Source organism: Triturus cristatus, chromosome 6 (assembly GCF_964204655.1).
Source record: "Triturus cristatus chromosome 6, aTriCri1.1, whole genome shotgun sequence".
In the NCBI taxonomy this organism is placed as follows: Eukaryota; Metazoa; Chordata; class Amphibia; order Caudata; family Salamandridae; genus Triturus; species Triturus cristatus.
Window position 1 is genome coordinate 1,742,226,598 of NC_140589.1, and position 26,547 is coordinate 1,742,253,144.

The 26,547-nt window shown below is 48.4% G+C and overlaps 1 protein-coding gene across 4 annotated transcripts in view; it reads right to left on the reverse strand.

Moving 5' to 3' along the window:
• The window catches only part of WDR26 (WD repeat domain 26), a 618,259-nt gene that overhangs the window by 538,897 nt on the left and 52,815 nt on the right, over positions 1-26,547 (reverse strand). For all 4 annotated transcript variants that reach the window (XM_085613001.1, XM_085613004.1, XM_085613002.1 and 1 more), the window contains exon 5: positions 4,697-4,794. In XM_085613001.1, coding sequence (XP_085469127.1) covers positions 4,697-4,794 — 98 coding nt within the window. The remainder of the gene's footprint in view (positions 1-4,696; positions 4,795-26,547) is intronic.

The window sequence follows — 26,547 nt, forward strand, 5'->3', positions numbered from 1 at the left end:
ATGTAGCTCCCACTCGTGCATTTGGTGGCTGTGTCTGCTGAGCAGATCCGCCATCTGGTTGTCCTTGCCCGGGAGGTGTTCCGCCATGAGGAACATGTTCCTCTGAATGGCCCACTACCACATGCTCTGAGCCAGATGAGACAACTGTGGAGAATGTGTTCCTCCCTGCTTCTGTATGTAGTACATGGCAGTCATGTTGTCCGTCCGGATCAACACGACTTTGTTGCACAAGTGTACTTTGAATGCCTTCATTGCCAGGAAGATAGCCATCAGTTATAGAAGGTTGATGTGCATCTTCTGTTGCTGTGTCGTCCATAGTCCCTGCACTGTGTAATTGAGTACATGAGCTCCCCATCCCTGGAGAGACGTGTCCGCCGTCAGTATTATTTGTGGAACAGGCTCTTGGAACGGTCGGCCCTTGCAAAGGTTGTGTGGATTCCACCAATGCAGAGAGTTGTATGCCCGACCGCTCACCAACACTAGGTCTTTCAACTGTCCTTGAGTCTGATTCCATTGACGTGCCAAGCACTCCTGAAGCGGGCGCATATGTAGTCTCGCGTGCGGGACTATGAAGATGCAGGAGGCCATCATGCCTATCAACTGCATGAACACTCGCGCTGGAAGGGAGTGTTGTGGTCTGAACTTTTTTTATCAGCAGTTGCATGCTGTTGATTCTCGCTAAATTTGGCTGAGCTTTGGCAGCCAGAGTGTCTATAGTCGCGCCCAGGTACTGCCGTACGTGGGCGGGTTGGAGAAGTGACTTTGGATAATTCAGTGAGAATCCCAGACTGTGAAGAAGGTGAATGGTGTGGGATATGTGGCTGGCACACTGCTGGGCTGACTTTGCCTGAACAAGCCAGTCGTCCAGGTAAGGGAAGGCGTGAATGTGCTGTCTCCTTCAGTGTGCAGCCACTGTCGCTTGGCACTTGGTAAAGACTCTGGGCGCGGTTACTCCGAAAGGGAGTACTTTGAACTGATGAACTGATAATGCTGATCCTGAAGAGTGAACCCGAGATATTTTTTGTGTGATGGGTGTATGGGTATGTGGAAATACGCATCCTTTAAATCTAGTGTTGTTAGGAAGTCTCCCTGACTGAGTAACGGCAGAACCTGCTGGAGGGTGAGCATATGAAAATGCTCGGACAGAATGTATTGGTTGAGAGGGCGGAGGTCTAGTATAGGTCAGAGAGACCCGTCCTTTTTTGGGGATTAAGAAGTACAGAGAGTACACCCCTGACCCCCGCTGTTCCATAGGCACGAGCTCTATGGCTCCTTTCTGCAGCATACTTAGTACTTCCTGCTGCAATAATGTCAAGTGATCTGCGGACATAGGACGGTGTCGTGGTGGTATGTTGGGTGGATTGGATGTTAATTCCAGACAATAACCGTACTGGACAATTTCTCTGATCCACCCGTCTGTGGTGATGGATCTCCAGACTGGCAGGAACAGTTGGAGTCTCCCCCCGACCGGTGTTGTGGGCGGGGGGCAGCGACAAGACGTCACTGTGTTATTGGCGGAGGACCTGGTGTTGTGTCCTCGTCCTCTACCTTTGGTGCTGGATCCACGATATCCACCGCTATTGTTTTTATTATAGGTACTCTGGGTACCTCCTTTACTGTACTGCTGCTGGGACCCCTGACCTCTAGCTGCTCCTCTATTCCCGGGGCGACGAAAGGAGCCACTCCAAAACTGCTGCGACTGTAGAGCCCCCATAGATTTCGCAGTTGGTGTCCTTTTTAATCTTTTCCAGTGTAGTGTCAACCTCGGGGCCAAATAAAAGTCTGGGTTGACTGGTTGATTCAAGATATTATTTTGAATCTCAGGTTTGAAACCTGATCTTCTCAGCCATGCGTGCCTCCTCAACATCACACTAGTGTTGATTGCCCTTGCTGCAGTGTCAGCTGCATCTAGTGCGCATTTGATGGACGCATTTGTAATGAGTTGTCCCTCTCTGATGAGGAGCTCCGCTCCATCTTTGTATTCATCAGGTAGGTGTTCTAGCAGTGTTTCTAGTGTATCGTAGTGTGACCTGTCGTATCGGGGCAGGAGTGCCTGAGTGTTGGCAATGCGCCAGATGTTTGCTGCTTGTGCTGCTACCCTTTTGCCTGATGTTTCTAGCACTTTGGACTCCTTGTCTGGAGGAGGAGCATCACCTGTAGTCTGCGAGTTAGCTCTCTTGCGAGCATTAGAAACTACCATGGAGTCCAACGGCAATTGACCCTTAATGTACATTGGGTCTCCGGGTGCTGGTTTGTATTTCTTCTCTATTCTCGGGTTCAATACCCGTGCCCTGGTCGTTTCCTTAAAGATGTCCTTAGCATGTTTAAGAACCCCTTTTAACATTGGTAGAGTCTTGACCGTTCTTTCTGATGTGGAGAACGTGTCCACCAAGAAATCCTCCTCCACAGAGTCAGAATGGAGTTCCACTCCGTGATTGGCAGCTGCCCTTTCAATGAGGGCGTTGAAAGCAGCAGTATCTTCAGTGGGAGATGGTTTGATATTATAAAGATGTGTCAGGAGCATCTTGTGGGTCACCTTGGTCATTAGGGTCTCCCCATGCTTGATCTTGGTCTTGCTGTTGGTCATCAGGGTCATTATCCACAGGATAAGTGGTATCATCCCCAATATAGCACTCTCCTGCATACGCCTCCGAGTGTATAGGAGAAAAGGATGGTGGTTCCTGATGATAGGTTTGGAAGGTTTCTACAAGCACTCGCGTCGAACCTGATGCCAGTTTCCTTTTCAGTGGAATCTTGTACGAGTCCAAAGCCTTTTCTGGAACAATTCTCCGCTTGCGGGACAACAGCCTACCAGTGTTCGCGTCGATAAACTGGTCCTGCGAGTCCTCGACATCCGTTCTTTCCGTGGACACTGTTCGTGGTTGTTTGACACTCTTCCTAAGTTCGAACATCTTCAGTGCCCCTGGTGGCGGCAATCCAAACTTGATCGGTGCCGGCGCCGAGTGAGCTTTGGCGACCTTGTGTGGTTCGGGACCCGTTTTTGGTTCGAGGGTTGCCCGTTCCCCGATGCGCTTTAGGGACTCCGACACCTGTTGCAACGTGAAAGCAGACGGTGCTTTGGAACCGATCGGCTCTTTGGAGACAGGTCTCGACGCGGTCTCCGGTTTCTTCCCAGCCTTTGGGTTTTCGATCCGAAGTTTGGGATCGACGCCCTGTTGATCCGATATTTTGGCAGTCGCCGCACTCTTGGGTGTTGACGTAGTCGGATCGACCACCGAGACCTTGGCGGTTGGTGCCCCAACCTTCGGTGCTATAGGCCGTTGCGTCTTCTCGGGACCGAGGGCCTTCTTCTGTGTCTCGGTGCCGAAGCCCTTTTTTGGTTTCTCGGTACTTAAGTCCTTCTTTCTTTGGTCGGCTCCGATGTCCTTTTTCTGTGTCGACGGATTGGAGGGCTTCGATGCCTTCGATCCGACCTGAACCAGTTGCACTTTCGATTTGACCGGTGCTGGGTATGGTTTCGCTTTCACTGAATCAAATCCAGTCTTTTTTGATATTTGTGGCTCTTTTGAAATGTTCGAAGCCGGGCCTTCAGGCGGGCCCGTAGAACGATCCGACTGATCTTGGGTAAGGCCCGCAGGAGATCCCTCGACCTGAGCCTTATCAAGACTGTCTCCTTCGGCCTCCGCATCGACGGATTGGCCTAGCTCCTCGCCAGAGCTATCTTCCTTGGCCCCAAGGGCCTCATCGTCGTCTCCTACCTCGTCGACGACGTCTTCGTCCTCGAAGATCACCTAATCATCGTCGTCAGATTGAGATTTATGCTCCGAAGCATGGCTCGAATCTATCTCTTCGACGCTCTCGACTGCTTCATCCTCGGTGCTCGAACGTCGATCGATGTTCGGACCGAAACTAGGTCCAAGAAGTGTGAATAAGTTCGAGAACAAGTATAATAATTTGTCGATACCGAACGCAAAAAATACCGATGATACCTAAAGGCTTTGGCCTTAAATAAAGTTTTCCTAACTTGAGCTAAGATAAGCACATCCGAACCCAATGGCGGAAAAAAACAATCTGAGGATGGAGAGGATGCCCATGCGCACTGTAGTCCAGGGGAGGAGCCACCTATCTCGCGATACTTCGAAGACTCTTCCAGGACAACAATGTGCAATCATCCAGACCCAACACTAGGCGGCGATCTATGCACAGATATGAATTCAGCAGCCCACATGCCTCGAACTTGGAAATTAGCAAATACACTACAAGAATAATTATCGTAGTTTGTGAATGTTTTTCTTTGAGCTACTTAGACAAGCTAAATATTAAATGTCACTGAGAACTTTTCATCCTTTGTACAATAATATGTTTAGGACTGCAAGACCGATTAAATAAGTCATTATTAAAATAAGGAAAGTTACTGCAGTCAAAGTTTATGGCCACTGTAATGATCAATGTAGTGTACGAGTATGGCTTAATTGCAGATTATATATACACATTTCATCAAGTTACATCCCCCAGTTCTACAGCCACAGTGATATTGGCGTATATAGAGGATATACAGTTAAGACTTAGAAAAGGCAGTGCTGTCAGCAATTGAAGCGGTAGCTCTACATATGAAAATCATCAACGAAGGTAGACTGGCTTTGCATTTTGTATCTTCTGACGCAGCAATGGAGAAGTAGAAAATATAAATTTAAATTGCTTGCAAGAGCTAGTAAACAAAAAAAACATGTCTTACTTTGAAGTTTGTCCAGGAGCTTTGAACGGGAAGCTGTTCCTTTCCCTTCCCACTCTGCTTTAGCACGCAGATCTTCTGCATGGCTACACATCAGGTAACTGTTGAAATTAAGGCAAAATTCATGAGAGACATTTCACAGACAAGGGTTTACCGATAAAGTATAAATGTCAATGCAATAAATGAGGAACGCAATGGTTTGGTTTCTTTCATAGATCGATGTGTTAGCAAAACCAAAATGTATAGCCGTGTGCCTCTGTGTAATTTATCTTCCCATTTCATATATTTGGTCTATTCGATGATTAGTTTATTCAGAGAAAACATTGATCGATAAAAGTTACACCCTTGCTGAAAACAGAAGTCTGTAGCATTAGGACAATCTAAGAATAACTGGAGGTAGAAACCCAACATGCCTTCCAGGGAAGGAGAAACCCCACAGTGTTTGCATTTCAGCTCTGTGCCAGATGCGCTGCTCCTCTCACTAAAGTTATTTGAATTCAATAGGGCACATGCTTGGAAGAAGAAGAAACAGGGCGAAGAAGAAGAAACAGGGCGAAGAAGAAGAAACAGGGCGAAGAAGAAGAAACAGGGCGAAGAAGAAGAAACAGGGCGAAGAAGAAGAAGAAGAAGAAACAGGGCGAAGAAGAAGAAGAAGAAACAGGGCGAAGAAGAAGAAGAAGAAGAAACAGGGCGAAGAAGAAGAAGAAGAAGAAACAGGGCGAAGAAGAAGAAGAAGAAACAGGGCGAAGAAGAAGAAGCAGAAGAATTGATGGATGGAATGCAGAACAAATCAAAACATTCACCTCCCAGTAAAGAGATCTGGGTTAAATCCATCATTCATTTGCTCACCACGCCACGCCAGTTTAGACCTAGTCATATGAGTTTAGTGGCAGAGGGTGCAGTGTTGCAGAGTAGAGTGTAGTAGAGTTCAGTGGTGTAGAGTGGCATAGAGTGCATTAGCTTATAGTGCAGTGCCATAGAGGAGAGTGGTGTAGAGTAGAGCGGCATACAATGCAGTGGCATAGAGTAGAGCATTGCAGAGTAGAGAATAGTGGCATAGATTGCACTCAAGCAGAGCAAATTGGCAGAAACAGCAGTTTCTAGAGTGCATTGGTTTTGAGTAAAGTGGTTTAGAGTGCAGTGACAGAGTGCAGTGCTGTAGAGTAGAGAGGCGTAGAGTTCAGTGTCGCACAGTGGAGTGGTGCATAGTAGAGTGCAGTGATGCAGCGTGGAGTGGTCAACAGTGGAGTGGTGCAGAGTGAGTGGAGTGGTGTAGAGTAGAGCGGAGCAGTGTTAAGTGGAGTATGCATGGTTTGGTAGCATACTGCCATTTCAGAGAACACATTTTCAATTGAAATGACCAGACATTTACATAGACATGCAGTTTAACTAATAACGGGTTTTAGGAAATGTGATCACATTTCACCCGACCTTGTGCAGTTAAACTGGCTAGAATCCGACTCAAGATAGTTTGTCAGACTCTTAAAGCCATACACCACATTATCTAGCAAATAAACTTGAGCTATCGGGCTCCAGCCGGAATCTCAGAAGTACGTCCACCCTTCTCTTGATACTTCCAAGAGTCAAAAAGAAAATATCGTACAATCGTGCATTCTCCGGTCATGCTCCAAGAATCTGGAACTCCTTGCCAACCGAGATCAGATCAAATCCTTCCACTACCTCTTTTAAAAAACTGGTCACAAGACTACTAATGAAAGAACGCTAATGCACTGATCATGCTCGCGTGTTTTGTTAATAACCTAAAACTTGAAATATTTTCACTGATGTTGTATGATATGTTCTCACCCTCATTTTGTTCTAGTCCTCGATAGCTCCTTTAACTGCATCAACTGCTGATTTTTGCAATTCCGTGATGCTCATCGTCCATCTTGGTTCTATGTGTATGATGTTTTACTCGGAGAGCTCAAGGGCACCTCTGATACACCCTACTCCTTATTCGTGAAAGTTTTCCCACAGGTTGTAAACTCATTCACCTTCTTTATGTTCTGTAGAATTGCTGATGACACCACTGTTCAGCACTTCGATACCCCTTTGGGGTCTTGTTCGCGCTCTATAAAACTTTTCAAATAAATATGCAAAATCAGGCTTGACCCTATGCCTCATGGGACAGTCCAGCCCGAAATGCCAAGCCAGGTGCTCCCTGGACCGGAAACAAGCATCCTAGGACCGGTTTTGGGGTTTCACCCCTCATGTGTGGCAACAAGGGTATTTGCTCTTCTGGCTCACGCTCACCGCAAGGCGCACAGCACCCTATCCCCGTGAGGTGTCAGGACTCAAAGCCGCATACACATGGCTACATCGGGGCAGTATACAATATTTACTTGGAATGTAGAGGGTTGGGCTTGGTGCATAAAGGGCACAGAATACATGCACAGTTAAATAGAAGGAAAGCGCCGTTCGCCTTGATGCAGGAGACACACCTTCCCGATTCAGAGGCTGCCAAGCTACGTAGGAAATGGAAATGCCCAGTGTACAACACATCATACTCTGCCATTGAGAGGGGTGCAGCTATCTTGGTCAGAAACGGAATCCCATTTGTAGCCTTAGCTCAGCGCATAGATGTAAGTGGTAGATATGTCCTGATCCATGGCACACTAAATGGCACACACAGTCATAGGCAGTATATATGCCCCAACTACAATCAGAATAAATTCTAAACAAATTTAAATACAGCGCTTACAGACTGGGTAGGGTACCCATGGCTACTAGGGGTAAGAAAACAAGTTACTTACCTGTAACTACAGTTATCCAGTATTGGTATCTTTCATAGATTCACATGCCTGAATCATTCCCCGTCGCCGAGGCGGGAGTCCCACGGTAAATACAAAAGTAGTGCCAAGAGTAAATAATAGTAGTAGGCTAAAAGAAAAAGCCTAAGGCCTAAGTCTTAGTAGCCTATCTACATCATTATAGAAAAAAGAACCAAAGATTGGTCCCAGCCAATCAGCTGCCAGCACCCTCCAGAACCTTCCCAGCAGAGGCAGTTCTCCTCAGATTTTCCTAGCACAAGTGAGAAGTAAGTATACCAGATATAGAGAACTGACTAGCCGGGGAGGAGGGTGGGTGCATGTGAATCTATGAAAGATACCAATACTGGATAACTGTAGTTACAGGTAAGTAACTGGTTTTCTTATCCAGTATTGGGGTATCTTTCATAGATTCACATGCCTGAATCAGAGTAGTAAGCAGTATAACCATATACTGTCGTTTGCGGATGGTGGGAGACACTGGTTCATAAACTCCCAAATAGCATCCACAGTGCTTGAAGAAACACATTATTTTTTTTTTTTTTAAAGAGTAGTCTTAAAGGAAGCAAAGCTATATCCAAGTATTAGCTATTATATATATATATATATACACACACAAATATTTAAAATCTTGCAGATATATAAATCTGTACATTTACATGAATATTCAAGAATGGAATAATACATAAAAGGGCAAAGTATCTGAGTCTGGTCTTAATGAAAGATGGCATAGAACAGCCTGTCCAATCGCTGCATCATCTTGATGCGACAATTGAAGACAGTAATGCTTTGTCGACGTGTGGACATTTTTACATGTCGCAGCACGACATATTTTCCGGAGTTACTCCAGCAAATAAAACTGTCGACGTCAATACTGTTCTTGTTGAATGAGCTTTGACTTTCCTCTGCAAAGGTCTGTTAGCCTTGTCGTGGCAAAAAAGAATAGCAGATGCCAGCCATCTGGCTATTGTTCTGCTTTGTTACAGCATTTCCAAGAGTTGCTTGACCATTCGCCACAAACAGCCGGTTGGATCGTCTGATATCCTTAGTTTTCTGTAGGTAGATGCTCAAAACAGTGTGTAACATCCAGCGAGTGTAATGTTCATTCAGCTGGAGTGGATGGATCCGGAAAGAATGTTTTTAATCTTACCGGTTTGTTCAAGTGAAATTTTATGGTACCTTAGGAAAGAAACTGGTTTGAGGGTTACATAGTCCGAAGCAAAATGTAAAAGGGGTTCATTTATAGTGAAAGCTTGGATTTCACTAACCCTTCTTGCCGAGGTAAGAGCCAGTAAATGGGCAACCTTCCAAGTGAGGAATTTGAGATCAGCTTTATGGATAGGCTCAAATGGACGCCTCATTAACTGCACTAGCACAGTGATGAGTTCCCACTCTGGAGGGGTGCTCGCACTGGAGAGAAGGCTCAGAAGATTCCTTTCATAAATTGTTTGATAAGAAAAGGCGAGCAGAGAAAAGGGAATTTTGAGTATTTCCTGAATCTAGAAAGTGCAGCAAGATGTACTTTGACCGGTGAAAAAGTAAGCCCAGACTTGGCTAGAGAAAGCAGATAATGGAGAACTTGTTCTGCAGTAGCTTGAATTGAGTGAATATTATTTGCCTCACACAGCAAAATCGGTTCCATTTGAAGCGATAAGTCTTGATTGTGCTTTGGGCACGAGATTTGGCCAATATTTCACGACAGTCTTGTGAAATGTTGAGGTCCTTGAACTCTAAGAAATCAGGAGCCATGCATGCAAGTGCAGTGACTGTGGGTCCGGATGAACCACTTGGCCTCCGACCCTTGACAATATCATAGGCGTCAGCAGTAGGCAAATGGGTTTGCCTTGAGACAATAGTAGAAGTTCCTGGAAGCAATATTGTCTTGGCCAACGGGGTGCAATCAGAATTAGACAGCAACCTTCCAACTTCATCTTGCCGAGCACCTTCGGAATCAATGGTATTGGGGAAAAGCGTATACACCAATCCCTGATCCCTGTTGAGGAAACCTGCTGGCATAATATTGACATTCTTTGTTCTCTCTTGTTGTGAATAGGTCCAGGGCTGGCTTACCCCAAGCTTGGAACAATGTGGTCGCCTGTTCCTTTTCCAGCTTCCAGTCTTAACAGTCCGACTGAGACATGCTCAGCGTATCCGTCAGGGTATTGAGGAGAACCCTGACATGTTTGGCTCTCAGGGCATCTTGTGGAAAGTGACCTATTCCCACAATTCCTAAGCTTCTTGCGAGAGCATAGCTGATGTTTATCCTCCTTGTTTGTTGATATAATACATGCTGATGGTATTGCCAGTCCGGACTAGCACCGACGAACCCTTAATCCTCGGGAGGAATGCTTAGAGAAAACAGATAAACGGCGCGACGCTCAGCCTGTTGATCTGCTGTTTTTATCTTTGAGATCAAATCCCGCAGATGACCTCCCCATCCTTCCATGGAGGTATCGGTCGTTAAAACGAAATCTGGAATGGTCTGTAGGAACGTGAGACCCTGGGTTAGATTCTCTGTCTGCGACCACCAATGTAGATAATTTATCATGTGCGGCGTGACCTTGATGGTATCGTCAAACGAATCCATGGCTTGTTGCCATTGAAGTTGCGGTTCCTCCTGAATAGGTCGCATTTTGAGCCGTACCAAGGGTATGAGATGTATCGTTGAAGAGCACATCCTCAGGAGCGAAGCGAACATTCGGACTGAAACTGGCCTCTTTTTTTTTTTTTTCCTTTCAATTAACCTTGCCAATTTGTGAAGATGCAGTTGGCGACCAAGTGACAACAATGCGTTGAATTGGACCGTGTGTAACATGACTTGGAGAGGACATAACTGATTTGCTGTCGTTGAGAAACAGCCTCAGAGAAGAGATGGATACACTCTGCTGTGGCAATCTTGGTTTCATGTTCTGAAGGACCTTTGAGCCGTCAATCGTCTAGATAAGGGAACAATTGTATTCCTCGACATCGCAATGCTGCTACCACTGGTGCCCAGCACTTCGTGAAGGTTCTTGGTGCCTATTTCAGCCCAAACAGGAGCACTTTGAACTGAATGTGCACAAGGGACTTGAAAGCGAAGATATTTGTGATGTTTGGGGTGGATAGGTATGTGGAAATACTCATTTTCCATATCCAGAGAAGCCATAAAATCTCCTTTGTTTAAACAACTCAAAATCTCATGACGACGAGGGGGACCCCTGGGCAGAGTAATAGGTGGCTGTTTGATGAATTCCAGGGTGTGGCCATTGGTTACTAGGTCTAGAACCCATTGGTCTGATGTAATTTCCTGCCGCTTGTGAACAAAGCTGATATCTTCTGGCCCACGGGTAAGAAGGGTAAAATGGTTGGTGCCCTATGGAGATCACTGCTTCCGGTTAGCGTCTCGGCCTTGATACTGCGATCTCTTTCGACCACCCTGACGGGAGAAACTAGCCGTAGACTATTGACGGTATGATGTCTGGCTGTAAGGCTGTACTGGGATCGATACTGCCTATTCTGTTGGTTTTGGTATCCTCCTCTGGACGAAAAAACCACGTCCTCTCGCTCCTCCGAAAGATCTGCACCCGTATTAAAGGGTGCCTGATGATCCTGCAGTATCCGTGTTAATTTTTATAGCTAAGAGGATTTCATCAATATGTTCACCAAACCAAAAACCTCTTCATCATAGGCCATGCCTAGAATCTTTGATTGCCCCTCAGGCTTGAAAGTAGTGGCTTTAAGCCATCCCTGGTGTCCAAACACTGCAGCCCCTGCTAGCTGACGGAAATTGGTGTTCACTATGGCCAAGGCGCATCTATAGTTTCCGATGCGGCACATTCTCCTTCCAACAGAATCTTTCTTGCTTTCTGCCTTCGGTCCTCAGGAATGAGGTCAATGAGACTCGCCATGTCTGACCACATTTGACGGTCATAACAGCCGGTTATGGTTAGAGGATTGGCAGCTCTAATGGAGGCCGCTGCCATGGTAGAGAATTTTTCACTGTTGGGCGGCCTGTAAAATTATTGAAGCTGGCCGAGGGCGACCCATTAGACATTATGGGCTTTAGCAGGTGCACAGTATTTCTTTTCATCTAGAATAGATGTAGTCTAGTATAGGTACCACACTCGAGATCTTCCAGGACTGTTCTTTAAAATCATAAATGAAACATTCTGTCTGTTCGACTAACTGGCAGTAGAAATCTAGTTCTTGCCCACTGTATTAAATTATGTACAGGATGCAGTCATAAATGAGGCCATCGTAGACGATCTCATCGTAGACTTTGCTGCCATAGACATGGGTATGTAGGCGAGGTTATTGCAGACGAGGCTGTCGTAGACGACCGTCATAGACAATGCCATCCGTAGAAGAGGCCATCCGTAGAAGAGGCCACCCGTAGAAGAGGCCACCCGTAGAAGAGGCCACCCGTAGAAGAGGCCACCCGTAGAAGAGGCCACCCGTAGAAGAGGCCACCCATAGAAGAGGCAGTCCTATGATGGCCATTCGTAGATGAGGCCATTCGTAGATGAGGCCATTCGTAGATGAGGCCATTCGTAGATGAGGCCATTCGTAGATGAGGCCATTCGTAGATGAGGCCATTCGTAGATGAGGCCATTCGTAGATGAGGCCATTCGTGGGTGAGACCATCATAGATGAGGCCATTCGTGGGTGAGACCATCATAGATGAGGCCGTCGTCGACGACCGCCGTAGACGACCGCCGTCGACGACCGCCGTAGAGGAGGCCGTCGTCGACGACCGCCGTAGAGGAGGCCGTCGTCGACGACCGCCGTAGAGGAGGCCGTCGTCGACGACCGCCGTAGAGGAGGCCGTCGTCGACGACCGTCGTAGAGGAGGCCGTCGTCGACGACCGTCGTAGATGAGGCCGTCGTCGACGACCGTCGTAGATGAGGCCGTCGTCGACGACCGTCGTAGATGAGGCCGTCGTCGACGACCGTCGTAGATGAGGCCGTCGTCGACGACCGTCGTAGATGAGGCCGCCGTAGATGAGGCCGTCGTCGACGACCGCCGTAGATGAGGCCGTCGTCGACGACCGCCGTAGATGAGGCCGTCGTCGACGACCGTCATGGATGAGGCCGTCGTAGATGAGGCCGTCGTAGACGGCCGTCGTAGATGAGGCCGTCGTAGATGAGGCCGTCGTAGACGACCGTCGTAGATGAGGCCGTCGTAGACGACAGTCGTAGATGAGGCCGTCGTAGACGACCGTCGTAGATGAGGCCGTTGTAGACGACCGTCGTAGATGAGGCCGTCGTAGACGACCGTCGTAGATGAGGCCGTCGTAGACGACCGTCGTAGATGAGGCCGTCGTAGACGACCGTCGTAGATGAAGCCGTCATAGACAGTCGTAGATGAAGCCGTCGTAGACAGTCGTAGATGAAGCCGTCGTAGACGACCGTCGTAGATGAGGCAGTCGTAGATGAGGCAGTCGTAGATGACCATCGTAGACGACCATCATAGGAGGCCCATCATAGACGAGGCCATCGTAGATGAGGTCCATATTGTTGAGGCAGTAATATTAGACACGGAGTTTTGTAATAGACTCCTTAATGTCAGGTTAAACAGATTTCCCTGATGTAGGGATGAAAAGGGAGTTGTAAGATCAGCCTCTGAGGAGATTTTTCCCACTTGCCTCTCTCTGTGAGAAATGCCTATCAAGACTCAAGGTAGGTCTTTATGGCTTTTTTGCGCGCCCTCGGGAGGCTCCTGGCGCGACTTCTCCCTTTAACCTCTCCTATGAGGTGAAGCAATCCTCGTCGTTCTCATCAGAAGTGACAGATGAAAGTCTCTGTAGTCCCAATAATAGCCTCATCTCTTAGAACGTGAGAGTTATTGAGGAAAGGTTAGACATATTTCGTAGTCTATTACCTTGTTTCCTGCCACTCTGCCATATTACTGCCTTAATAGGGTCAGAGAAATGAAGTATGATCTTGGTATGATCCAAAAAGTAGTAATAGCTGAAGAAACTGAGCAGAGCTCAGGGAGACTCCCTTCACACACGACGTGCGGTGAAAATCTGAGGAGAACTGCCTCTGCTGGGAAGGTTCTGGAGGGTGCTGGCAGCTGATTGGCTGGGACCAATCTTTGGTTCTTTTTTCTATAATGATGTAGATAGGCTACTAAGACTTAGGCCTTAGGCTTTTTCTTTTAGCCTACTACTATTATTTACTTTTGGCACTACTTTTGTATTTACCGTGGGACTCCCGCCTCGGCGACGGGGAATGATTCAGGCATGTGAATCTATGAAAGATACCCCAATACTGGATAACTATAATGCAGTCATGGATGTGCACCTAGATCGCTCTCATCCTCCACTTCAGGGAGCGGCCTCCATTAGGCAGGTGGACGCCCTCTGTGGATGGGCAGAGGGTTGGTCACTGGGGGAACGTCTGGCGCCTCAAAAACCCAAGCAGTCACGAATACTCATTCTACTCTCCTCCCCACTGTGAGAAGTTGGCCTGATGTATGATGTCACTAGTTATAGTGTACACCTTATATCAGTCCAAATACCCTTATGGTGATTGGTTGTAAAGTCAACCTTATAGACCAGCTATCCTAGTGGTAGCATGGACAAGAGCAGTCTTAGGCTAAACTCTGAATGGCATGTGAAGCCAGCTGTGATACCATATATAATCCCTTGAATACCAAATGAAAGGACACCACAACAGATATATATATAAAATAAAGTGTATTTATTCTAAGCAAACCCTCAGCACTCTTTATGAGTTTAGAGGTAAGTACAACACAGTCTTATTAATGCATACAGTAAGTCACACAGGTAAGTAATACAGTTAGGCCCTAGGGGCCACGCAAACCATATACTAAATAAGTGGTATAAGAACCACTGTCACGGAAATAGAATAGGCCTAGGCCTAGGGAATCGCTGGGGCTACACTACACTAGCGTTAGTTAGGAAGTGGGAGGCCCACGGGATTCGTGTGCAGAGTGGAAACACTCACGCGTAATGCGTAAAAGTCAATAGCAATGTTACAGTTTAGAAATAGATAGATTTAGGACACTTCCGGAGTAGCTAGGAAGTTGAGACTTGAAAACTAGACACTAGGATAGTCACTATCCTGATGAGCACCGGAGTACCCAAGTTACCTAGCCCACAGGCTGCGGGTGCATAGGGGTGAAGATGCGTCGTTTTCGTCGTCGACTCCTATGGATGCCTGAAGAAAGATGCTGACAGGCAGTCAGGGGAGAGTGTCCGGTGGATCCCAAGGCTGGGATCAAGAAGAGAAGAAACCTGCAAGCAGAGGGGACCGAGTCAAGGTCACTAGCCAGTGACCACGTGGAACCAGGAAGGAACCAGGCGATGTCGTGAAGAGTTGCAGGTGAAGGTGAAGCTTGTCGCTGCAGCCAGGAGGACCAGGAAGCGTCGAGGGCGACCAGGACCAGGAGGCGAGCTGTCCCACGAAGGCTCTTGCTGTCGGCGGCGTCGAAGTTGGACTAGGACTCACCAAGCCTTGGCAAGCGGAACCCACGAAGAACAAGGGACTTGCTTCTGGTGCAGACCAGGAAGGTCTGGGGTGCTTCTTCTTTGCAGAGAAGCGGGAGCCAGTCTGGAGGAGCCAAACCAGCGCAGAAGATTTCAGGGAGCGTCGTCACAGAGGCCACTAGCCAGCGGGCAAGCAACCGGACAGACGCGGCAAGCAGGAAAATGCTGAAGGGCCCCACGCAGGACTCGTGGAGTGTGGGGGGCTGGTCTTCGGTGCAGATGGTGCTTGGGGTTGGGGCTTCTCAATCCCCGGTGCACAACTTCGAGGGTACCTCAGAAGCTGCGCTGTAAGTTACTAGCCACTTTTCCCAGGTAGCCGGTCCCACGTCGCTCGTCGCCTCCACGGATCTCAGCTCTGCTGCAGATGTGGATGAGGGTCGGAGAAGTCTGGAAATCAAGGCTCTGGTCGGGCTCTGCAGTCGGTTCCTCGTCGAACGTTTCGCAAAGCAAAGGGTAGTCACTTGATGGTGCCTGTTTGCACAGGGTAGCCACTCCTTGGCTACAAGGGAGATTCTTCAGTCTTCTTCTTTCGTCGAATGTCGAAGGTCCAGAGTTTGTTCAGTTTTGCAGGTTCAGGATAATCTAAAGTCTTGAGGCCCAACTCCCACTCTTATACTAATCTGGGGGGCTGGGATACCTGCTAGGTCACGCCTTATGGGTGGGACCTGGGAGGGGGTGGTTACACCCACTTCCCTTTGTCCAGTTTCGCGCCAGAGCTGGGGCTGGAGTGCCCCAGCGCCGGTTTGAACTGGACTATGCAAGGAACACCTTGTGTGCCCCAGGCATGTCTCATTCCTTTCAGCCCACCCTGCCCCAATACACTAAAGGCTGTCTGGGGAGGTGCTAGCACCTCCCCAAGCAGGAAACCTATTGTCCAGGCCTCCCTGGCTGGGATCACTCCCAGCAGCAGGAGGTCAGACTTGTGTCGTGGCAGCAGCATCCATTTTGTGATGCTGAGGCTTTGGTCAGAGGCTAACAGTTGAAGTATGATTTTAACATGTCTTTCCCTCTAGAAGGGGGGAATAATATTCTCATGTCCAGAAATGGCATGGGGGTATTATTCCCGAGTGTTAGACACCTTACACGACATGTTTTGATAAAGCCAAACCATAGTTACCATAACCGTCTAAGATTATAAGGCACTTTAAGAGTATATGGTAGGCTATATCATAGAACAGCTATAAGGACAAGGTTCCGAAAGCTGCAGACAGGCTCAGCTCATGCTAGAGCACCATCTCACATGTTACCAAGCACTCTGCCTCCAGGATTGTCAAGGCCTGCCAGAGGAGTGACTGATAGGCACACATGTGTCTATATGTAAGTTAGGTATAGGAATACTACACCTAAGCAAGGGGTGATTACACGACCTTGCCCCAGCTGAGTGATCAGCCAGTTGTGTCAAAATGGAAGGCCAGGCCAGGGGTGGCACAATACATGCTGCAGCCCCTGGTAGGCCTAGGGTACACCTATGCCCTGGGTACCTAGGGTACACTGTACAGGGCCCAATAAGGTGATCCTATCCAAATGGGTTATGCACCTAAAGTACATAGTATTAATTTAGAGAGAGAACAGCAGGGCTGTGGGTCTGATTAGCAGGCCCACAGCCACATCTAAGTCGTAAACCAGTAAAGCAAAAGCAAAAAGTGGGGGTGAACATAGAAAGCAGACCCTACTCTCCTACACAACCCCCCCCCCCCCCCCAAACTTAGGGACATTAAACTAACCTTGACCAGTTGAGTCTTCATGTTCTAAGTGGAAATATCTGGAGAGTCCATCTGCATTGGCATGGTCAGTCCCAGGTCTATGTTCCACTGTGAAGTCCATCCCCTGTAGGGAAATGGACCACCTAAGAAGTTTGGGATTTTCACCCTTCATCTGATTTAGCCACAAGAGGGGCTTATGGTCTGTCTGAATCTTGAAGTGAGTGCCAAACAAGTATGGCCTCAGCTTCTTCAGGGCCCAAACCACAGCAAAGGCCTCCCTCTCAATAGCTGACCAACGTTTCTCTCTAGGGGTCAGCCTTCTACTTATAAAAGCAATGGGCTGGTCTTGACCATCTACATTCAGTTGTGAAAGAACAGCTCCCACACCTAACTCAGAAGCATCTGTCTGGACAATGAACTCTTTGGAGTAGTCTGGACTTTTCAGAATAGGTGCACTGCACATGGCCTGCTTCAGGTCATCAAATGCTTTTTGACAGCTTACTGTCCACTGAACTTTCTTTGGCATCTTCTTGGAGGTCAAGTCATTAAGTGGTGTCACTATGGACCCATAGTTCTTAACACACTTTCTGTAGTACCCAGTCAGGCCCAAGAAAGCTCTGACCTGAGTCTGGGTAGTTGGAGGAGCCCAGTCCTTTATGGTCTGGATCTTACTCTCCAGTGGTTGAACCTGACCCCCACCGACTAGGTGGCCCAGGTATACAACCTTGCTCTGCCCTATCTGGCACTTAGTGGCCTTGATAGTGAGGCCTGCCTTTTGCAGGGCCTCTAAAACATTCCTCAGGTGGACCAGGTGATTCTCCCAGGTGGAGCTAAAGACAGCAATATCATCAAGATAAGCTGCACAATAATCATCCAACCCAGTAAGGACTTGATTCACCAGCCTTTGGAAAGTGGCAGGTGCATTCTTCAAACCAAAGGGCATTACCACAAATTGATAATGTCCTCCTGGGGTCGAGAAAGCAGTTTTGGCCTTTGCACTCTCAGCTAGTCTGATTTGCCAGTAGCCTGCTGTTAGGTCAAATGTGCTCAAAAACTTAGCAGCTGCCAGTCTGTCAATGAGCTCATCTGCCCTAGGTATTGGGTGGGCATCTGTCCTAGTGACAGCATTGAGACCTCTGTAATCCACGCAAAACCTCATCTCTCTCTTACCATCTTGGGTGTGAGGTTTTGGCACAAGGACTACAGGACTAGCCCAAGGGCTCTCTGAAGGTTCAATGACTCCCAGCTCCAACATCTTTTGTACCTCAACTTTTATGCAGTCCCTGACATGGTCAGGTTGCCTGTAGATTTTACTCTTCACAGGCAGACTGTCACCAGTGTCCACCTCATGGGTGCACCAGTTTGTCTGACTTGGGGTCAGAGAGAACATATGTCTGTAGGCCTGTAGAACTTGTCTGCAGTCCTGTTGCTGATGGACAGTGAGGCTGTCAGAAAAGACCACACCATCAACTGAGCCATCATCAGGGTTCTGAGTCAACAGGTCTGGGAGAGGGTCACTCTCTTCCTCCTGCCCCTCATCTGTAGCCATGAGTAGCCCCATGTCTGCCCTGTCAACATATGCCTTCAATCTGTTGACATGAAGCACCCTGTGGGGGCTTCTGGGAGTCCCAAGGTCCACCAAGTAGGTGACTTCTCCCTTTTTCTCAACAATAGTGTGGGGTCCAGACCATTTGTCTTGGAGTGCTGCTGGGGCCACTGGCTCCAACACCCACACTTTCTGCCCTGGCTGGTAAACAGTCAGTACAGCCTTTTGGTCATGCCAAGCTTTTTGGAGTTCTTGGCTTGCCTCAAGGTTTTTAGAAGCCTTCTTCATATACTCTGCCATCCTGGAGCGGAGACCAAGTACATAATCCACTATGTCTAGTTTGGGTTGTCTGAGAGGTCTCTCCCATCCTTCCTTCACCAAACACAGGGGTCCTCTTACAGGATGCCCAAACAAAAGCTCAAAAGGGCTGTAGCCAACCCCCTTTTGTGGGACCTCTCTGTAAGCAAACAGAAGGCAGGGTAAAAGGATGTCCCATCTTCGCCTAAGCTTGTCTGATAATCCTTTTATCATTCCCTTTAGGGTCTTGTTGAATCTCTCAACAAGCCCATTGCACTGTGGGTGATAGGGTGTGGTGAACTTATAGTTAACACCACACTCCTTCCACATTGCAGTCAAGTATCCTGACATAAAGTTGGCACCTCTGTCAGAAATGACCTCCTTTGGAAAGCCCACTCTGGAGAATACTCCAAGCAGGGCCCTTGCCACAACAGGAGCTGTTGTGGTCCTCAGGGGAATTGCTTCTGGGTACCTGGTGGCATGGTCCACTATCACCAGTATGAATCTGTGCCCAGATGCTGTTTGTGGGTCCATTGGTCCTACAATATCTATGCCCACTCTTTCAAAGGGGACCCCCACCACAGGTAGTGGTATGAGGGGGGCCTTTGTGGTGCCACCTGATTTGCCACTGGCTTGGCAGGTGACACAGGAGCGACAAAACTCCTTAGTATCTTCTGACATATGGGGCCAGTGAAAGTGAGGGACAAGCCTGTCCCAAGTCTTGTTCTGGCCTAAATGTCCTGCAAGGGGAATATCATGGGCCAAGGTTAGAAGGAAGCCTCTGAACTTCAGTGGTATGACCAACCTCCTGGATGCACCAGGCTTGGGGTCTCTAGCCTCTGAGTACAGTAGCCCTTCATCCCAATACACTCTATGGGTACCTTGAGCATTCCCTGCAGCCTCAGCAGCAGCCAGCTGTCTGAGGGGTTCAAGAGAGGGGCAGTCTAATTGAGCCTGCCTCAGATCTGCCCTGGAAGGTCCCCCTGTCCCAAGAAACTCAACCTGATCAGGTTCAAGTTCTTCTAGGACAGTTCCTTCAGGGCTCTCAGAATCATCCTCCTGGGAGGGCTGATCCACCACCTGAGGCAGGGGGGGGGGGAAGGCACAGCCTTAACCCTACTGCTCTTTCTCTTGGATTGTGACTGGTCCATAGTTTCAGGATCCAGCACTTGTTCAGTGTTGCACTTTTTGGCCTGTGACCTGGTCACAGCAAGGACATGTGCATCTATCCCCAGCATTTCTGCATGGGTCCTATACTCCACTTCAGACCAAACTGAAGTTTCAAGATCATTGCCCAGTAAACACTCTACAGGAAGGTCTGAACTAACAACAACTTTCTTGAGGCCAGTTACCCCTCCCCAGGAGAAGTGAACAATAGCCACACTATGGGAGGTAGTGGCATTGCTAGCGTTGGTCACTAGGTAATTCTCACCTAGTATGATCTGTCCAGGGTCCACAAAAGCAGGTGTCACCATTGTGACACTAGCCCCAGTGTCCCTGTAGGCCTGAGCCATTCTTTGGTTGATAAAAGGTGTCTGTCTGTACTTGCCCAGGTTACTGGGGCCTACAGTAGAGGACAAAGCTAAGTCCCCATCACAGATCAGGACAGCCTGAGTAGGTACTCTGACTAGGCCAGAATCCTCCTCAGTTCCCAGGGTTAACCCTACTACACCCTTTTGCTGGGAACCACCACTTACAGCTGAACTAGGGGGTACAGTTGCCTTAGGGGCAATGGTGGCTGGGGGCTTATCCTTTTTGGTGCACTCACTAAACCAATGTGAGGTAGACTTACAATAGTTGCACCATGGTTTCTTTTGGCCTTCTTTCTTCTTATCCTTTTTGGAACCACCCTCCCCCTGAGCCTTTTGGGGGCCTGGTGAAGACTTCTGGTCTTTTTGTTTCTGCTCATTACCCTTCTGGTCTGCCTTTTTCTGATCACCGCCCTGGTTCTGGTTTTTCTGCTTAACTCTAGTCCTGACCCATCTATCTGCCTTCTTTCCCAATTCTTGGGGAGAAGTCAGATCAGAATCAATCAGGTGTTGATGCAATAGCTGGTTTTGACAGTTGTTAAGTATTTGTTCTCTCATGATCAAATTATACAATCCTGTATAGTCCTTAACCTTACTTCCCAATAGCCAGCCTTCCAGAGCCTTAGTGGCACAATCTACAAAGTCAGTCCAGTCCTGAGTCTGTGTCTTCTGGGTATCCCTGAACAACAACCTGTATTGTTCAGTGGTTAGGCCAAACCCATCAATCAGAGCACTCTTCAGGACAGTGTAATTATCTGCATCCTCATCACTAACTGTGAGGAGCTTGTCTCTTCCTTTCTCAGAGAAGGAGAGCCACAAGATAGCTGCCCACTGACTTTGGGGTACCTGCTGTACTTTGCAAGCTCTCTCCAAAGCAGTTATCCATTTGTGGATGTCATCCCCACACTTGTAGGGAGGGACAATCTTGCTCAGGTTTCTATTATCATAGTGCCTGTCTCTATCTCTAGGAATGTTGCTGCCACCAGTGGGTTCTAACCCACTTAACTTTTGTTCTCTAGCCAGAGCAAGCTTTTCTTTGGCAAGGGCAAGTTCTTCCCTCTGAATCCTCAGATTAGCCTCCCTCATTCTGGCTGCATGCTCCTTTCTCTCAGGTGAAGTCATTCCCCTGTGAGAGGAAGCATTAGAGATGTTAGAGACATGGGAGTGGATGGATTCCCCTGAAGGGGATCTGTCCTTCCTGTTTCTCTGTGAATGTCTACTTGTGGGTCTGTATGGGGGGACCCCATGCAAACTCCCATGTAAACTTAAGTTAGCCTGGCTAAGTCTCCTTACTTGGCTCTGGCTGTCTACCTCCCCATCTGAAGCCCCATCTGACTCCTCTGTTGTGGGTAGACCCTCCTCTGTGCCTAGGGCACCTTCCTGTGATGCCCTCTGAGCATCATACTCCTCTAGGAGTTGTCTTAACTGAAGGAGGGTAGGGTTTGCACCCTGTTTTATTCCTCTGGAGGTACACAATTGTCTCATCTCCTGGAATGTTAAGGTATCATACCTAGAGGGGGTCTTCTGCAGACCTGCCCCTCCTGAGAGAGCATCTACTTGATCTCCTCCCAGAGGCATGATCTAGTGAGGGTGTGGTGTGTGCACCTACCTACACTAGTTGTATCTACTAAACCTCTCTAGTAGTTGTAGTCAGGGTGTGTTATTCCCTTCAACCTACAACTACAAAGTCCAGTAGGACTTAAGTATAATAATCTATGTTATATGTACCTAGACAATATCTGTGTGATCTTTCAATTTAGTATCTCAAGATTACAATGGTATTACAACAGCAAGCTCAGATCCCAACCGCTGCTCACCAATGTGAGAAGTTGGCCTGATGTATGATGTCACTAGTTATAGTGTACACCTTATATCAGTCCAAATACCCTTATGGTGATTGGTTGTAAAGTCAACCTTATAGACCAGCTATCCTAGTGGTAGCATGGACAAGAGCAGTCTTAGGCTAAACTCTGAATGGCATGTGAAGCCAGCTGTGATACCATATATAATCCCTTGAATACCAAATGAAAGGACACCACAACAGATATATATATAAAATAAAGTGTATTTATTCTAAGCAAACCCTCAGCACTCTTTATGAGTTTAGAGGTAAGTACAACACAGTCTTATTAATGCATACAGTAAGTCACACAGGTAAGTAATACAGTTAGGCCCTAGGGGCCACGCAAACCATATACTAAATAAGTGGTATAAGAACCACTGTCACGGAAATAGAATAGGCCTAGGCCTAGGGAATCGCTGGGGCTACACTACACTAGCGTTAGTTAGGAAGTGGGAGGCCCACGGGATTCGTGTGCAGAGTGGAAACACTCACGCGTAATGCGTAAAAGTCAATAGCAATGTTACAGTTTAGAAATAGATAGATTTAGGACACTTCCGGAGTAGCTAGGAAGTTGAGACTTGAAAACTAGACACTAGGATAGTCACTATCCTGATGAGCACCGGAGTACCCAAGTTACCTAGCCCACAGGCTGCGGGTGCATAGGGGTGAAGATGCGTCGTTTTCGTCGTCGACTCCTATGGATGCCTGAAGAAAGATGCTGACAGGCAGTCAGGGGAGAGTGTCCGGTGGATCCCAAGGCTGGGATCAAGAAGAGAAGAAACCTGCAAGCAGAGGGGACCGAGTCAAGGTCACTAGCCAGTGACCACGTGGAACCAGGAAGGAACCAGGCGATGTCGTGAAGAGTTGCAGGTGAAGGTGAAGCTTGTCGCTGCAGCCAGGAGGACCAGGAAGCGTGGAGGGCGACCAGGACCAGGAGGCGAGCTGTCCCACGAAGGCTCTTGCTGTCGGCGGCGTCGAAGTTGGACTAGGACTCACCAAGCCTTGGCAAGCGGAACCCACGAAGAACAAAGGACTTGCTTCTGGTGCAGACCAGGAAGGTCTGGGGTGCTTCTTCTTTGCAGAGAAGCGGGAGCCAGTCTGGAGGAGCCAAACCAGCGCAGAAGATCTCAGGGAGCGTCGTCACAGAGGCCACTAGCCAGCGGGCAAGCAACCGGACAGACGCGGCAAGCAGGAAAATGCTGAAGGGCCCCACGCAGGACTCGTGGAGTGTGGGGGGCTGGTCTTCGGTGCAGATGGTGCTTGGGGTTGGGGCTTCTCAATCCCCGGTGCACAACTTCGAGGGTACCTCAGAAGCTGCGCTGTAAGTTACTAGCCACTTTTCCCAGGTAGCCGGTCCCACGTCGCTCGTCGCCTCCACGGATCTCAGCTCTGCTGCAGATGTGGATGAGGGTCGGAGAAGTCTGGAAATCAAGGCTCTGGTCGGGCTCTGCAGTCGGTTCCTCGTCGAACGTTTCGCAAAGCAAAGGGTAGTCACTTGATGGTGCCTGTTTGCACAGGGTAGCCACTCCTTGGCTACAAGGGAGATTCTTCAGTCTTCTTCTTTCGTCGAATGTCGAAGGTCCAAAGTTTCTGTTCAGTTTTGCAGGTTCAGGATAATCTAAAGTCTTGAGGCCCAACTCCCACTCTTATACTAATCTGGGGGGCTGGGATACCTGCTAGGTCACGCCTTATGGGTGGGACCTGGGAGGGGGTGGTTACACCCACTTCCCTTTGTCCAGTTTCGCGCCAGAGCTGGGGCTGGAGTGCCCCAGCGCCGGTTTGAACTGGACTATGCAAGGAACACCTTGTGTGCCCCAGGCATGTCTCATTCCTTTCAGCCCACCCTGCCCCAATACACTAAAGGCTGTCTGGGGAGGTGCTAGCACCTCCCCAAGCAGGAAACCTATTGTCCAGGCCTCCCTGGCTGGGATCACTCCCAGCAGCAGGAGGTCAGACTTGTGTCGTGGCAGCAGCATCCATTTTGTGATGCTGAGGCTTTGGTCAGAGGCTAACAGTTGAAGTATGATTTTAACATGTCTTTCCCTCTAGAAGGGGGGAATAATATTCTCATGTCCAGAAATGGCATGGGGGTATTATTCCCGAGTGTTAGACACCTTACACGACATGTTTTGATAAAGCCAAACCATAGTTACCATAACCGTCTAAGATTATAAGGCACTTTAAGAGTATATGGTAGGCTATATCATAGAACAGCTATAAGGACAAGGTTCCGAAAGCTGCAGACAGGCTCAGCTCATGCTAGAGCACCATCTCACATGTTACCAAGCACTCTGCCTCCAGGATTGTCAAGGCCTGCCAGAGGAGTGACTGATAGGCACACATGTGTCTATATGTAAGTTAGGTATAGGAATACTACACCTAAGCAAGGGGTGATTACACGACCTTGCCCCAGCTGAGTGATCAGCCAGTTGTGTCAAAATGGAAGGCCAGGCCAGGGGTGGCACAATACATGCTGCAGCCCCTGGTAGGCCTAGGGTACACCTATGCCCTGGGTACCTAGGGTACACTGTACAGGGCCCAATAAGGTGATCCTATCCAAATGGGTTATGCACCTAAAGTACATAGTATTAATTTAGAGAGAGAACAGCAGGGCTGTGGGTCTGATTAGCAGGCCCACAGCCACATCTAAGTCGTAAACCAGTAAAGCAAAAGCAAAAAGTGGGGGTGAACATAGAAAGCAGACCCTACTCTCCTACACCCACATGCTCCACACGTGACTAGAAAAAGGTGCTCTGCTCCCTTTCCCTAACTGCCCAGTTTATGCATGCCACATACCTAGGGAAGACTTTTTCTGATCACAACCCTGTAGAGGTCACACTATCCTGGAAGAGAGTCCTTACAACAGTCCCGACTTGGAAGTTACGGCCACATATGTTGGAAGACACTGTCTTCCGTAACACTATGGCCACTGCCATTACTAATTCATTTAGCCGAAAAAGACCAATTTGGCATCTTCGTACCTCATAGAATGGTAAGAATTCAAGACTGTTGTGAGGGGTATTGTGATCAGTGCCACTGTAGGGGCCCGACAAGAAATTCACAAACACCTTAAGGCGGTAGAAGAGACACTGAATAAATTAGAGCAGGAAACAGTTACCGATTCTACTAAAGGTGGGCAGTACAGGAGGCATGCATACAGCACGTAGAGCTACTGGAGCGCCTCCGTATAATAGATCATTAGTCCTACGCCCAGCTCAAGCATGCGGAGACAGACAAATTGGGTGCGCTTCTCGCACGGCTACTGCACGCTGCACCGCCCCCCCACCCCTATACATGAGACAGTCTCCCCCAGCAGCACAACAGTGAACACGCAACTAGACTTATCGATAAAAGTCTCTCCCGGACACCACAGTTCTCCAAGCTCACTGCCTACTGTTTTTCCATTCTGAAATGCCTTAGGAAAATACTCTGGGTGATCCCCCAAGTTCACAGATGACAGTGCTGCAAGCTCTGGTCACCTCCAGACTGAATTACGGGAAGGTTCTGTATCTGGGCGTTGACAAAGCCTTGGTTCGCCGCTTGCAGATCATCCAAAACGGGGCTGCCCGCCTTCTTTCGGCTGCTGAGATTTGCGTCAGTCTCTCCCTTGCTGCAGAGATTGCACTGGCTGAGAGTTCATACATCCAAGCCCTGGTGTATCCATATGTCCCCATACATGTGCTGAGATCAGCCAACCTTGCACTGTTTTCAGTGCCCAGGTTTCTCAGAGCTCATCTCAAGGGGCGCTCCTTTTCCGTGCTGGGCCCGAAACTCCAGAACTCTGCCATTCGCTCTCAGATCTTGTAGCTCAAGGTTTCAGTTCTGTAAAAACCTAAAAACGTAACTTTTTAGCAGCCCCGATTAACCCCCGCAATTTTAAACATTACTCTGGTTACGCCATGCTACTGTCCGCCGATAGCGCCGGGAAACCCTTTGGGGTAGCTGTGCGCTCTACAAGCTCTTAAAATAAATAGACATTCATTCAGCCTTTTGCAAATATTACGAGGCACTATATAGGGAGGAGCTAGGAGAGGAATCAATAGAATCTTTCCTGTCTGACCTTTACTGTCCCAAACTATCCCAGACAGACCAAAATGACTTGTCTGCTCCTATCTCTAAAACTGAAATTAAGGAAGCCATTCGGGACCTTCCACGCAACAAAGCACCAGGGCTAGATGGACTACCGGCAGAATGCTGTGACACTTTCTCTGATAAATTAGTCCCCCCACCTGGAGCGCCTATACCAATCTGCCCTAGAATCTGGTGGCCTACCACAATGCAAGCCCTGGTTACTTCTCTTCCCAAGCCCAGCAGGGATCCCACAGACATGTCGGGATACCGACCGCTGTTGAAATACCAAATATAAGATCCTAAGCAAAATTTTAGCCTGCCGTCTGCTTTCTTCTCTGCCACAACTTATACACACAGATCTAAGTGGCTTTGTCCCAGCACATAGTACCTCGCTGAATTATTTCGTGTGCATTGGGTCAAAGTACTTTACACAGCACCCATGGCAAGAGCCCGTACAGGAGTGTATGTATCACAGCCTTACCCAGTGCACGGGCAGGGCTGCCCTCTATCACCATTGTTATTTGTGTTGGTGCTTGAACCCCTAGAAATCAAACTCCGGAAGGCGGCAGCGAGAAAAGGTATTCATGCCGGTAACACTGCACAT